Source organism: Geotrypetes seraphini, chromosome 2 (assembly GCF_902459505.1).
Source record: "Geotrypetes seraphini chromosome 2, aGeoSer1.1, whole genome shotgun sequence".
In the NCBI taxonomy this organism is placed as follows: domain Eukaryota; kingdom Metazoa; phylum Chordata; class Amphibia; order Gymnophiona; family Dermophiidae; genus Geotrypetes; species Geotrypetes seraphini.
Window position 1 is genome coordinate 376368652 of NC_047085.1, and position 16432 is coordinate 376385083.

General features: G+C 40.2%; 1 protein-coding gene across 2 annotated transcripts in view; it reads right to left on the reverse strand.

The window, feature by feature from the left end:
• The window catches only part of MOCOS (molybdenum cofactor sulfurase), a 406383-nt gene that overhangs the window by 92857 nt on the left and 297094 nt on the right, over positions 1–16432 (reverse strand). For both annotated transcript variants that reach the window (XM_033930634.1, XM_033930633.1), the window contains exon 6: positions 2711–2910. In XM_033930634.1, coding sequence (XP_033786525.1) covers positions 2711–2910 — 200 coding nt within the window. The remainder of the gene's footprint in view (positions 1–2710; positions 2911–16432) is intronic.

Here is a 16432-nt window from a genome sequence, read left to right on the forward strand (position 1 = left end):
CAGACATGCACCTAAATAGTGGGGTACCTTACAGGGCACTGCTGTGAACTTCACAAAAAGGGTGCCATGTCTTCTCCTCACTACAGCTCCCTTATAAGTCACGGTGAGCCCCCCAAACCACCTCCAGAAACCCCTAGACCTACGTATCTACCACCCCAATAGCCCTTATGGCTGAAAGGAGCTACTTATATGCCAGTACAAAAGGGTTTTGGGGGGTATATAGGGCAGTGCACATGTTTAAGCATCAATGCAGTGATTTCAGGGGCTTATGGGCATGGGTCCTCCTCTCTAAGGGTCCCTAACCCACCCCCAAGACGACTTAAGCTGCCTCTGTGCTGTACGACTAGGCTTTCCTATGATGGTCTGGAGGCTGAATTTTAAAGGTGTGATTAATATTTTTATGGGAGTGGAGGTGAGTTGGTGATCACTGGGGTAGTGTGTGGGGGGTCTGTGTTATGTGTTTTCAGTGCTTATCTGGTGAGTTTAGGTGGGTTTTTGTAACTTAGACCATGTTTTACATGGTCTAAGTTACAATGTCCAAGTTCCGTCGATCATCGGGTGCATAGTTTTCAGTTATACATGCTGTATGACTAAATCTAACCAGCCCACGTCCCGCCCAACTCCCACCCTCGACACTCCTCCCGAAACGCCCCGTTAAGCTTTGGTCATTTAGCAGCACTAAGAAGGCCTAGGTTGTTCAGAAATACATCCAAAACCCATTTTTAGTATCGGCACTTGGACGTATTTGAGAAATGTTCGTCCAAGTGCCGACTTAGGCCGGTTTTTGGACATCTTTCTCTTTCGATTATGAGCCCCTTAGCGTTTTTAGAAAGAAAATTATTTTTTAAAACTTTTGCTTTTACTCTTTTCTATCCTATTTTTAAATGGAGTTCCTTTCTTAATGAATATGTATTATATTGTACACCACTTGGATCCTTTTTTAGACTGTTATGTGGTATAGAAAATCTTTAATAAACAAGTATACTCTGACTATTCTCATAGACTCTAGGGCCAATATTCAAAGAATTTAAATGGCCAGAAATGGCTGCTGATCAGTTAAATCACCTGTTCAGGACAAACCACTAATTCTCAGTGGCACTTAACTGGTTAGTGTTGAACTGAAAACTGGCTCATTTGGGAGCGTTCTGGGGTGGAGTCAGCATTTGGCTGGTTACGTGCTGTTATTCAGCATTTGGCCAGTTTTGGCCTTAAATTGAAATTCGTCGTTGATGCGACGTGTATGTTATATGTAATTTGAATTGATATGTAAGTATGTAATTTGTTAGTGTGTCTCTGAAGTGTTTTGTACGATATATGTAAATCTTTTATTTTGTATGTTAATATGTAACTCGCCCTGAATAAGGGCGGGTGAGAAATAAACAAACAAATTACATAAGCAGGACTGCCCAAAATTCAGTCTTCACTGGTTAAGTGCTTAACTGGCTATGGGTTAGCTGACTCCGGAAACCCAGAAATTCAATGCTGGTGCCCGGACATAGCCCGACCAGTGACATTAAAGGGGGAGGGGCGGACCACCCTGGGTGCCATTTTCACAGGGGGTGCTGGTGCCTCTCCTCCTTTCCAACTGCTCCTCCCCCCCACTCTGTCCTCTTTAAATGTTCACCAACGTGAGCATCATCTTCCGCTTGCCGCTCACATTGGCCTTGACTCCCTTCTGACATCATTTCATGATCACGGGACCAGGACATGATGTCAGAAGGGAGCCGAGGGCGGCACAAGCAGCAGGTTGAAGTTTTCAAGAGGTAAACAGGGGTGGGGGCAGGTGCTCAAATGGAGGGGAAGAATAGGGGGTGCATGGTGCAGCGATTCTGGGTGCCACCGCCCTGGGTGTCAACCTCTTTCGCTACGCCATTGGGGCCAACATTGAATGTCCAAGTTTAATGGCAGCAGCAGACAGCAAAAATGATGCTCACCACTGGCTGCCTACTGGGCCCTCCCTGTTTAAGGCTTGCTTTCCTCTTCTGCATTTGTGCAATTTAAGTATTGAATGTTTTCATCTTATCCCCATTTCTTAAACTAGGGCCCTCTTTTACAAAGGCGCGCTAAGCGTTTTAGCCCAGATTTAGCGCGCGCTAAATCAATGCATACGCTAACCGCTAATGCGTCCATAGGATAACATGCATGCGTTAGTGTTTAGCGTGTGTTTAGCATGCGTTAAAAAGCTTAGCACACCTTTGTAACAGAGGGGCTAAGTCTTATTGTCTAATATTTACAGAACGAGGCCAACATTTTGGTAGCCCACCACTGCATTAGAGAGATCCAAACCAAATTTTACTACCACTGCTAATACCTTAAAATGAGAATTACTAAACCTATCCAATAATAATAATATCATGAAAGCAATGTATATATAGAAAATTTCTGTTTTACTTTCATAAGCTGTGCCTTTATAATTATTGCTGCTGGCTCACGTCTTTCAGTTCACCACTGGAGTGCAGTGATCCCCCAAGGATACACACAGAGCCCTTCTGGCTAGTCCTATATAGCTTCGCTGCTATGACACTTCTTAATACCAATCAAAATATTAGCTTCTCTTGGTTATAAGTGACATGCATTATACGAAAAAGCAAAATTATGAGATGTAGAAATATATTGCCAAAATATTTGACAAGGAGTAGAAGCATGCATAAGGTTGTGGGTCACTGAAGTACCTGAACAGTAAAACCGGAGGAACATAAACAGAGCGTACCTGAGAGAATCCAATAACGTGTCCCTGTTCATCTAGCACATTCAGATTAATGATTGGTCCCTGCATATCAGAACTCTTGAACTCCGTATCGTTGTAAATCTGTGCAACTGGAGAGCCATTAGGATGTTTCAAGCCAGCAAGGACTGTGTAGGTATAGTATGCCAGTGCAAAGGTGTGCTCTTTAATGTTCTCCATACCACCTATAGAGAAGGAGACAAAAACATCCTATATAATAATACCCTTAGCGAGCATGCGCACTTTAATTTTCGTGGCTCCGTGCATCTAGCTCCATGGCTGGCAGAGAAATTGTAAAGCGTGCGGCACATGCGAGTTCGGCGCGTGCACGCATGACGATTTGCTTCGATTGGCGGTTTAACCTAATCCACCAGCTGTTACTGTGTGCCGGTTGCCCTTCCCAACACAACGCGTGATAAAAAAAGGTAGCATGGGGCACGATAATTGACAGGGAGAGAGAATGACAGAAATAAAAAACAGACGGGATATTGACAGACTGACACACTGAAAGACAGGTAGGTGGGAGTGAAAGACACACACAGAAGGACAGGGGGCCAGGGGGAGAGACTGAAAGAAAGAAAAAATCAGACAGCGGACAAGGAGAGAGATTGACACACAGAAAAAAAGACAGATAGATATACAGCGGCCAAGGAGAGATAGCAAAAAAAAAAAAAAAAAGACAGACAGACAGCGGCCAAGGAGAGAGAGAGAGACAGAAAGAAAGAAAGACAGACAGACAGACAGCGGCCAAGGAGAGAGAGAGACAGAAAGAAAGAAATATAGACAGATACACACATCTGTTCTAGCACCCGTTAAGGTAACGGGCTTAAAGACAAGTGTTAATAATAATAATTTTATTCTTCTATACCACCAAACCATAAGTTCAAGGCAGTTCACAACAAGAAGAGGCTGCACAAACAGTGAATTACATACATGAGCATCAAATGTTTCTCAGAAAATACAAATTGCAATTAAGTCACATATTTAGCAAACAGGTAAGTTTTAAGAATTTTTCTAAATAGATAATAAGCCTGAAATGCAAAGGTTTTCCCCAAAAATCTCTTGCTATGACATACTTTTACAGATGGGAACATAAACCAACAGGTTTTTCGTGTATTCTTGTTTGAATTATAAAATTCTTTAAAAAAAAAATAAAAAAATCTTTATTCATTTTTAATGCTTTCAATAAGTGTGATACAATATCCATTCATTTTACACTGACATAACGGACAAAAGCACATAAAAGTACATACCGGTCAAAAATGTGAGAAAGTTCCGTGCACAGTGCTTTTGTCCGTTATGTCAGCTATAAATATGATTTTGACCTGCACGGATATGTGGCTTTATGAGCTTCTTTGCCCGTATCTAATGCGTATTTTTACGCCTTTTTGTTTTTGCATTTCAGATTACTATTTTTGAATCTCATATGGTGTCACTCCTCAGCAGAATTGAATTTTCAGTTGGCGGGGTCTCCTGAAGCAGACACCGAAACGGGGCCGCGTTGGGACCCCGATGAGCTTTCCTTCAAACTGAGCTAAGTGAGGCTTTTCTAGTTTCCAGTGTCAACCTGAGTGCAAAAGCTTTTTGAATTTATTGTATACAGTACTTCAATTAAGACATATATACAGTTAAAGATTTTTTACACCTTTGAGCTGGACCCGCTTTTAACATTGATTAAGCGATGATTGGATGGTAAACTCTTGCCCCAAGAGGGGGTTACCTCCCCCTCTTCAGAGTTTTAGGTCTCTGAGCTGATTTTTTGTACAGCGGGCCCTTCTCATGGGAGAAGGAATCGTGTGGCATTTGTATGAGAACTATGAGCCATCCACACTCACACCCTCCATATGCATAGCTCCTCCCCACACATCTCGCACAGAAAACAATTCATACAAAAAAAATTAATACATAAGGTGACTGTCCACATTTTGCATTGTCTATGAATGTATATAATCTCCTCCCTACACAAATAATATGCAGAAAACATTTTATTCACCCCTTCTGGCTAATGCTCCTATCAACAACAGCTGAGATTTGTCGATAAATTTTTGACATTACAGGTATTTGATTCTTTTTGTGCATCACCCGAAAACGTCTGTGAATCCCACGGTGAGCTCATTTTAATACTGATAAGCTCTTTTACTTAGCTCTGCATACCATTTACTCCTTCCATGAAAGGGAAACAGTGCTGAGGTGTTTTGTGCATTAGACAAATGATATAAATTAAAGAACTAAGGTAATGTAATGTAATGTAATGTAATTTATTTCTTATATACCGCTACATCCGTTAGGTTCTAAGCGGTTTACAGAAAATATACATTAAGATTAGAAATAAGAAAGTACTTGATGGACAAACTTGTACGTTTTGTGGCCCATATGTGGTGATTCAGGTAGGATGGGCTGAGTAAGGCATCTGTGGGAGCTCCATTAACTTGGAATATGAGGACGTTACTGGCCAGGCTTTACGGTAGATACCCTGCAAACAACAGGATGATTGGATAGGCTGGAGTGAGCTTGGACGGCAATTTCAGCAGTTGGAATCTAGGACAATGCCCAGAAATATCAAAGAAGAGATAAGTTAACTTAATCATGTATTTCTAATGAGAAGAACTAATGGGCAGACTGGATGGACTGTTCAGGTTTTATCTGCCATCATTTCATTTTCTTTACTATGCGCGCGTTAAACTGGCTAAAACCAGTCTGTCTGGGATGTTACAAGTTCGTTATCCTTTGGATATCTTCCCCACAGTGATTTGCTCTATCTCACAGAATGGTGCAAATCTATGTGTATAATCTATGCATGTAAAATACAAGAGTAAATCAAAAAGTAAAGACAAAATATATTTAACGGCTTTAATAAATAGCTGTGAGCAATTGAACATAACACTTTTCCACATAGTCTCCTTGCAAGACGACGCATTTGTTGTATCGTTCAACTAGCTTTTGCATTCCTGCAGAGAAGTTTTTGGGCTGCTCCCAAAGCCATGTGAGCACCGCTTCCTTTACTTCATCATCAGAGGTGAATCTGCAATCTCACAGCATCTCCTTCAGTGGACTGAAGATGTGATCATTGCTAGGTGCCAGATCGGGGCTGTAAGGAGGATGTGGAAGATGTTTGAACCCAAGCTGTTGCTGTATGAGGATGTGCATTGTCATTGTACAGCAAAACTGACACCATTCCTCTTCTTTTGCTGCCAATTGCAGGTTTAAGTTCATTTCATAGCAATGAACAGTAATTTTCGCTGTCCGTACTGAGTCAATATCCAATGGTGAATCACCACAGGTTTCACTCTCTCTGCCCCAAAAAAGCGCACTACCGCACACTGTTCTTCGATGATCTTGCAATGGAGCGTCCACGTTCTGACCTCATGGCTGCCACACGACTAAAGGCCAAGCCGCTACACTGTGCATGAACGAACTTTCCAACAGGCAATGTATGAGTACCAATGTTGCATTTCACTAGCTCTGTTCTGGTCATCGCGTAATTTAACAATTGCCTTTAATTTCTGATTTGTCTTTATGGGCCAGATTCAGTAAATGGTGCTCAGAGTTAGGTTCTGTCATGATCTGCGCTAAGAAAGTATTCTGTAAAGAGCATTCCATGCAGGGCACCCTTCACGATATATGAGCTTGGTGTGGTTCTCATGCTCAACTTTGGGCGTCAGCACTTACACCTGCCAAAACCTGAGGTAAATACTTGTGCCCCACTGATGGCAGTCAGATGCACAAATGCCTAACATAGCGCCTAATTTCAGGGAACGCCTCCGACCTGCCGGTGCCCCGCCCATGGCTACGCCCCCTTTTGAGTTGCACACTATGAAGTATAGGCGTGCATGTTCTAGAATAGGGTGTAAGGGAAAAACCTAATTGCTGCCAATTAAGCTAACCTCAATTACTGATTGCTAACACATAATTGATTAATAATGTGTAGATCTGGAATCTGCACCCGAATTTGGGCAACTGATACAGAATCTGGGGGTACGTAAAGTACATACATTTTCTAAATCAAATGTGTGAATGTGCGTGTTTCTGCCTCCAGAAATGCTCATCTTTACCATGGCTAAATATCTCTATGTACGTATATAGACAGTAGATATAAATGATAGGAAATATTAGTTTGTAGTCATGCATCCAACATTTCTTTATTTACAGTTTTCTAAGTGAGAATTGGCAATGATTAGAAGCCCACTCAGCTAAAGAGCAGCAAAGTAACCTCCATTATGCTCTCATTCCAAGGGAACATACAGTACTTAATTTTTTCACCAGCACGTGCAAGGTATAATTTAAGCCGTTTTTAATCCCAACAGGGTTATAATTACTTGTTCTTGCTGGCATCCACAACATCCCATTAATTACAACAAAGAAGGAACAACTAGTGCCCAGTTAAATAAACAAAGATCCTGCTGATATACAATAAATAAACTTTATTACCAGAGAAAATTTTGACCAATAGGGATAAAAAAAAAGATCATATACATGATCTCCTGTAGCAGCATAGTATTTTTAAAACACCTTCATTGCTTTCCAACAAATGTAATATTGTAAAGAATAATATAAGAGATGTTATTTCTCTATCTGTCCATCCGTTTAAAAAGAGTTTCCATTAAGTAAATCAATGGAAACACTTTTAAAACAGGGAATAGTGACTTTTCTGGAATCCTGTGGATTACAGGACTGGAGGCAACATGGATTCACTAGAGGTAATAGGTCTTGTCAGACAAATCTGATCAATTTCTTTGACTGGGTGACCAGAGAATTGGATAGAGGGAGTGTGCTAGATGTGGTATATTAAGATTTTAGCAAAGCCTTTGACATTGTTCCACACAGACACCTAACAAATAAACTGAGTGCTCTCAGGATGGGCCCCAAAGTAACGGGCTGGGTCAAGAACTGGCTGAGTGGAAGGCGACAGAGGGTAGTGATCAATGGAGATCGCTCTGAGGAAAGGGATGTTCTTTTTAACATTTTTGTAAGCGATATTGCTGAAGAGCTGTTTGGTAAGTTTTGCCTTTTTGTAGATGATACCAAAATCTGCAATAGAGTAGACACCCCAGAAGGTGTGAATAACATGAGAGAGGACCTAGTGAAGCTTGAAGAATGGCTAGGATACAGATAAAGACCTTAGCATGGCTTCTACTTCATTGCAAATGGAGGTGCGCAGCTGTAAAATGCTACGCCTCATATCAATAACTATAAATCAAGTCCCATATTTCATCTTACAGAAAAGGTGTTTCTTCAACATTTGCTTAAAACTACTCAAACTTGTTTGTTTTAGCATTTCAAGGATTCATCATTATCTTTGGTAAGCTCTCATGGTAGGAACCCCCATGATTAAAAGGAAGTGGCTGTGGCTCAATGGGTAAAAGCCCTGTGCTCATCTTCTAGAGGTCATGGATTCAAATCCCAGCACATATTTTAATTGTGGCATTCTACCTTGCAGGTGCACCTTGATGATCTCACGAGGTCAGCATTGTGCAGCTACACAACTCCATTTGCAATGAAGTTGAAGCCTTGCTAAGGTCTGTATCTGTTGTTGTTTTTTTTTTAGTTTTTAAGCTTTTGCAAATGAAGTTATGTAGGTAATCTATATATTTTTTTCATGTGCTTTCCTACCTTCAGTAATGAGCTGATTGTTTAGTCAGAAAAAAGGGTAGCTTTTCAGCAAGAAACCTAAAGCTGTGTTTTTTCATATGTTCTGCTAATGGATGTTTTCCTCTAATTAGCAAATAACATTGCTGTTTACCCACAAAAATAGGTTTTGCATGCAATATATCTGTTCTGATATGCCCTGTTTATGTGGTGCCTTATTAAATGTATTTTGAGCTTAATAAAGCAAAATAAAAACCCAGAAAACTATTTAGCAGATCGTATTTAGAATGTCCAAAGCCTGCCTAAGTCCCATCTATCTAACTCACGTCTATCCGAAGCCCAAATTATGCTCAAAAGTAGACCTCCTTTACAATGCCTATATGACCTAGTTTTACCATTGCTATGCATCTTGGTAGCACACTGGTTAAACCTACAGCCTTCTACCCTAATGGTGCTGGTTCGTATCTCAGTCACTCTCTCTCAGATGGAAGAGAAATAAATAAAAGCATTACACAGATCCAGCTCCCAGTATCACAATTATAATGAAAAACAGCATATAATCACCATTTTATAATAAAATATTATAATATTAAGGACATTATTTGGATATCTAACTCTCACCTAAAACACGATTCTCTAAAGCAGGGGTGTCGAAGTCGGTCCTCGAGGGCCGCAATCCAGTCGGGTTTTCAAGATTTCCCCAATGAATATGCATGAGATCTATGTGCATGCACTGCTTTCAATGCATATTCATTGGGGAAATTCTGAAAACCCGACTGGATTGCGGCCCTCGAGGACCGACTTCGACACCTGTGCTCTAAAGGATGTCTCAAAATTTGGACGTCTAAACAGTGTTGAGTGTTGCTGAATATGATTCTACAAAGGACGCCTATCTTGGACGTCCAAACTGCGCCTAACTTTAAACGCACTTTGCAGAATTAAGGCCTGAGTGTATAACTTCTTACATAATTTTTTTTTAAAATCAAGTAGTTTGTGACCCCATGCAGCATTAACCAATAAGTGTTTATGACCATATTTCTCAGTAGCTGCACTTTGATCAATGGACCCATAAGGAAACCAGTTCTGTGCTTAATTGCATCTTTTACTATGACTGAGATGCATAAGATAGGCAACCAATTTCTCCACATTCTCTCCTTCATAAAGCTAATGTACCTAAATAGATTTTATTTAACTTCGGAAGTGTTAAATGCCACCTGTAATTGTTTTGTAATGATTCTCTACATAATACTAGAACTTAGCACCATCTCATTAATCCTCTATTGATTGACTGTAATAGGTTTATTGTTAATTATTCCAATACCTAGTATGCTTAGTTAGTATTATTAAGAGTTTAAAAATAGATGATATTTTCAGCAATTAGACCCTATAATATTGTTTGGAAAATTAGGCAGTGTTTTTACTGCTCCTTTCGGCTTCTGTCTCATTTGAAACCAGGGTCAGGATTTGATTCCATGAAACTTCACTTTCAGCTATCTGGAGATTTAATTTTTTTAAAATCCCTCATTAATATCCCTTTTCAAATCAATTAGCAAAACATCTTTCAGTGGGGCTCATGCATAACTCCTCTAATTCTATAGAAAAGCATGCACGGTTATGTCCACAGTTTTGCAATATCCTCTCGCATTGAGGACATGTATCTAGAGGCTTCTGCCTAGGAGGGAAGGGTTAGAATGGCCGTTGTAGTTAGAGATTCAATCATTTAGCATGTAGATAGCTGGGTGGATGATGAATGTGAGGGTCACTTGGTCACTTGCCTACCTAGTGCAAAGGTGGCGGACCTCATGCATCACCTAGATAAGATTTTAGACAATGCTGGGGAAAAGTCCGCTGTCTTGGTACATGTGGGTACCAGTGACAGGGAAATGTGGTAGAGAGGTTCTGGAAGCCAAATTTAGTTTCTTATGTAGGAAGCTAAAATCCCGGATCCTCCAGGGTAGCTTTTACAGAAGTGCTCCCCGGTTTTGATGCAAAAGTTGAAATCTGATCAGCCTTTAACTTTCTTGGCTTTTGATTGACATTTAATTGGTGATAACTATCAAACTCGGGCTGGGCTGTGATAACACTGTCTGCAGTAGCCCTATAAGCTCTTGTCTGAGTAAAGCTCAGATCTCCTCCTGGTACTGAGATAGACATTTGCATTGGAGCAGCCTGGCGGGGTATGGGAGACCTCGATGTTGAGGTATGCTTCTATGGAAATATCATCTGAAGATATGGAGAACAATCCTCCCAGGCATCAATGCTTATTGTGCATCGATGATGAAGTTGATGCTTGGGAGGACCCAGTGGTATAACTAGAAGGGGAATAAATTTTGTGCTTCTTACCTTTTTTTGTGCTTCAAAATTTTTGCTACATCCCCTGACATTTGAGGCATCGGTGAAGAAGTAGGAGTGGAGGAGTGGCCTAGTGGTTAGTGCATAAATAGTACTTAGCTGAGTTCAAAATGAATTATAGCGGAGTTGTCACTCTTCCTCTTCTGGAAGAGGTATTAGAGGATCATAAGGAATAAGTTTATCACTGCACAGCAGCCAGCGAGAATGGGTTCTCTGAGGAAGCCATTGTGGCGAAATGCGTCAGAACCCGCTGCAGTGTGAAAACTCCCCTATAATTCATTTTGAAGTCAGCTAAGTACTATTTTTGCATTAAGAAATTATTAAAGATTTATATTGAGCAATTGGAGATATATATAGCAAGATGACTTATTTCAATTAGGTCTGACTGTGTATGGTGCAATGATAGCCTCTCAAAACCACATTTAAGGGCTTGTCCCCGTTTGTGTTTTTTTACCATCTCTAGATTTTGAGCACTATCAGTCAGTATAAGAATAATTTGTCAGTCAGTATTGAATAATTTGGGACACGCCTATGCAAGTTTAGCATTACCCAAAAGTATGTGTGTAAATCTTTGCTATACATGATTTAATTGAAGATTCAGCCCTAGGTTTGGTCTTTATAACTGAAACTTGGTTGCAGGAGCGTTCTGGCACTGTAGTTGATGAATTATGACCACCAGTATGTACTACTGGGCAAACTTGCAGGAGTGCTAGAAAACTGGGTGGTCTTGCTATTTAAAAAATGATTATCTGTTTCAATTGTTACATCTTATAGTTCTTCTGGTTTAGAGACTTTATTATGTCAATTTTTGGATAGTTGTATGTCTAGTCCAATTGAAATTTTATTGGTTTATAGACCACCAGGTCAGTGGTCTTACATTATTTCTACTGTTGGTGAACAGATTTTATACACTAGTTCAAAATTTTCTCATCTTGTATTAATTGGAGATTTTAATCTTCATTTAGTGAATAATTCTGACAGAAATGTGTTAGAATTTCTGGATTTATTATATAATTTACATTTCATATTACCCAGTTTTATGCTAACTCATATCTTCTCTACAGTTGTCTTCTGATACTCAACCTTCAGCAATCTAAAGGTGAAAAAATGTTCAGTTATTTAGAAATATAGAATTGAATGTGACAGATGAATTAGATGACTCTCCCTGCAATCGGTGCAAAACTCAGCTACACGACTTATCTTCTGCCAACCTTGTTACACTCACCTAACCCCTCTCCTCAAATCACTTCATTGGCTCCCTATTCACCTCCGCATATGGTTCAAACTCCTATTACTAACCTACAAGTGTGTTCATTCTATTGCCCCTCAATATCTCTCCTCTCTTCACTCTCCTTATACACCTCCCAGAGAACTCTGTTTTTCAGATAAGCTGCTCTTAGCTGTACCCTTCTTCACTGCCAGTTCCGACCGTTCCTTTTATCTAGCGGCCCCATATGCCTGGAATGTCCACCACACCCCTTCCCTTGTTTAAAAATAGACTGAATCGTCCTGGATCGGTAGCATGGAATATTGCTACTCCTTGGGTTTTGACCAGGTACTGGTGACCTGGATTGGCCACCATGAGAATAGAAACATAGAAACATAGAAAAAAGCAGCAGAAAAGGGCTATAGCCCACCAAGTCTGCCCATTCCAAGTATCCCCTCCCCTGAATTTACTCCCTTAAAAATCCCACGTGAGTATCCCATTTTCTCTTAAAATCCGTCACGCTGCTGGCCTTTATCACCTGGAGTGGGAGTCTGTTCCAATGATCCACTACTCTTTCGGTGAAGAAGTACTTCCTGGAGTCGCCATGAAACTTCCCTCCCCTGATTTTCAGCAGATGCCCTCTGGTGGTCGAGGGTCCCATGAGCCAGAAGATATCATCTTCTGACTCGATGCGTCCCGTGATGTACTTATATGTTTCAATCATATCTCCCCGTTCTCTTCTTTCCTCAAGTGAGTACAGCCGCAATTTTTAAAATCTTTCTTCATACGTGAGATCCTTGAGCTCCAAGACCATCCTGGTGGCTGTTCGCTGAACCGACTCGATCCTCAGCACGTCCTTTCGGTAGTGTGGTCTCCAAAACTGAACACAGTACTCCAAGTGAGGCCTCACCATGGCTCTGTACAACGGCTTCATAACTTCAGGTCTCCTGCTGACGAAACCTCTGCGGATACACCCCATCATTTGTCTTGCCCTGGAGGAAGCCTTCTCCACTTGATTGGCAACCTTCATGTCCTCACTAATGATCACCCCTAGGTTGCGTTCCGCCGTGGTCCTAACCAAGGTCTCACCATTTAGTACATAAGTTCTACGCGGGTTTCTCTTACCCAGGTGCATTATCTTGCATTTTTTAGCATTGAAGCCTAGCTGCCAAGTAGTTGACCATTGTTCCAGCAACAGTAGGTTGTGTGTCATATTATCAGGTAATAAGCTTTTGCCTACTATGTTGCAAAGTTTGGCGTCATCGGCGAACAGTGATACCCTTCCTCTAAGTCCTTGCGTCATATCTCTTATGAATAAGTTAAATAGAATTGGGCCCAGGACCGAGCCCTGCGGCACTCCACTGATCACGTCCGATGCTTCAGATGGGGTACCGTTCACCACCACCTTCTGAAGTCTACTGCTCAGCCAATCCCCAACCCATGTAGTTAGAGTGTCTCCTAATCCTATCGATTTCAGCTTGTTCAGTAATCTTCGATGAGGGACGCTATCAAATGCTTTACTGAAGTCCAAATATACCACGTCCAGTGACTCTCCGGCGTCCAGTTGTCTAGTAACCCAGTCAAAAAAAATGGGCTTCTGGGCATGATAGCCCGTTGGTATGACCCAGTAGGGCTATTCTTATGTTATATTCTTATCCCATTGGAAGCAACCCCCACCCCTGGATTGCATCCTGGCTGTCATTCAACATATATTGTAATACCTAAATGAGCCATGATAATGCATTTTGGACAGAAGATTCAGTGTAGTAAATTGAGGAGGATGAGGGCTTAAGCCTCTAGGACCCAGATGCTAGGAGTGATTAGTGCCAGAATGCAAAAAAACCTTCCAGCGCACATGCTAATCTGTGTGAAGATTAGCACAAATTATACGAGAAATGTATTGAAATTGATTCGGATCAAGTGATTATGTATTTACTCCAATGCTCAGAAGACAGCACAGAAACTAATGCTGGCCTTTACATTGAAAACACACTGTCAAGTCAGGGATGGCATTTGGGTTTGGAAGAGAGGGTTTCTTCTGCATTTTCAAATTAAATTACTGGGTTTTGGCTTCTTTTGAAAAGAGAAAGAAGCCCATGCAACTTGTAGTGCTGATAGTGAGAAAAAACCCCTATATCTTCAAGTCTATGCAAAGCTGGGGGTGAGGGCAGTTAAAATAAAAATATCTTAGTTTATCTTCATTGAGTTGTTTATGTGTTGTCTGCAGGGGGCTGTTCTTGAAAAAGCTATGAGCGAAACATGTTGACCAGTCCCTTCCTGGCGCAGATGATTAAACACAACAGTAGTTGTGAGCCAATAGTGCAGCGGTGATTAAGCTAAGTAAAACAAAAAAAACAACAACTATTGAATGGTTTTCTTAGCGATCACATTTTTGCTGTTAAAATTATTGAGAAGAAGTTTTTAAAGATTATATTTTGTACATGAAGCACTTAAAAAAAATAATCAAAAAAACCAAATGATGATATGCCAGAGAGAAATCGTTCAGCCATGTTTAAACAATAACAGGCTGGAGGGGACATATCTGAAGAAACTACTTAAAATATATAGAATTAGAATATTTTACAATGGTACTGCTTGGTGATGGTTCTTACAGTTAAATCACTGCATAGCCAAACTAAAATGGTCTCTTGACCCATCCACCCCATAAACTTCTAAAGCCAGATTAGCATAATCAGACAGCACAATCCCAGGGTCATACCACCTCCCTATTCTACAAAGTCTTTAGAGATCATCATTTCCCCCTACTACAAAAATCTAGAAAGATTTGGTCAGACTTATCCTCATGGAATGGTATAGATGCCCATTGGCCTGTTCTTTTTACAAAAACTTATAGACCCACTCTATCTACTAATTTAATGCAATCGATTTATTTCTTCTTCCACAAGGCCTTCTGGACCCCTAATAAATTACACAGAGCTGGACTATTAGCCTCCAATTTATGTTGGCACTGTCTTTCTGATCTTGGAGGCTTCAAACACATGTTCTTCTCATGTCCCATCATCCAGTCTTTTGGGACCTCTATATGGAAACTTATATGTAATTGTCTTCCAATTTCTTCAGCTCTATTTTTCCATATAATTATATTTAGATCTTTAGTCCTCCCAGATGAGCTGTCAATAGATCAGAAAAAACTATTTGATATATTAATTGCCCTATCAGTTCATATGATTTTATCTAATTGGAAGTCTGCCAGTTTACTTAATACTATATTTTGGTGTGCTAATGTTATGTTAACACATAAATATGAATACTTGGCAACTTCCAACTCGCCAATTAGATCTAAAATTGAAAAGATTTGGTTACCTTTGGCTGATGGTTTTGGTTGACTCCAACTGTTCTTGATACATGCTCATATTTTTTACCCTTTTCATAGGGTAAGAATATTCCTTTCTCTATTTTAAAAATGATTCCATTATATGAATACCTGTGTTGTCTTTACTGCAAAGATGTTGTTTTCCTCTGCGACTGTACTTCATTATTGATCTGTTCTACAGTATCTGAGCATGTTAGAAGATATGATTTTTAATACTGGTTCAAACCTCTACATGCCAGTTTTCTTTGGTCACAATGCAACATATATTCATTTATGTATTTGTCAATAGACCTGTTTTTTTTTTTTTAGTGCTTGTTCTGTTATATTGAAACTTCAATAAAAAAAAGATTTTAAAATGGAATTTTCAACAACAAAAAAAAAACCAAAACAAAAACCTAGCTGTCTCAAAAATGTTTTATCTGAGATATTTAAGACAATATTCTAAAGAAGATATATATATCTTGAGTGGTGAATGGGTAAGTTCCCTATCCCCCGGATTTCTAGAAAAGGGATAGAGGAAGGGCAGAGTGAGGGTAGGCCAAGAAATGCAGATAACAGCAATATTCAGCTACTATTTTAATTTATGTAGGCCTACTGAGTAGCAAACACACTACAATACAAGAACAAAAATCTGGATGCCAGAAATCTGGACTTTCTGAGAATTCAGCTTCTTGGGAAAAGAAAAAGTGATGCTGAGTATTACAGTAAATGTTAAAAAAACCAGGAAATAAATGAACATTGAAAAACAAATTTTACAGTGAAATACCTATGTTTCTATAACTCTCACAATATGGTCTATATCAGGGGTAGGCAATTCCAGTCCTCGAGAGCCACAGACAGGCCAGGTTTTCAGGATATCCACAAAGTGCATATATGCTAATGCAAGGAGCCTAAGAAACAAAATGGGGGAACTAGAAGCCTTGGCCAACGCAGAAGACATCGACATCATTGGAATCTCTGAAACATGGTGGAATGAGGAAAGCAAATGGGATACAGCACTACCGGGATACAAGCTCTATCGCCAGGACAGAACAGGACAAAAAGGAGGTGGAATAGCCCTATACATAAAAGAAGGCATACAATCCACACAAATGGACACAGCAGAGACGGCCAGCAAGCCGGAATCTCTATGGGTTAAAATACCGGGAAGGAAAGGGCCTGAAATAAAGATGGGCCTATTTTATCGCCCACCAGGGCAAACCAGAGATATCGATGAGGAAATGGAAGC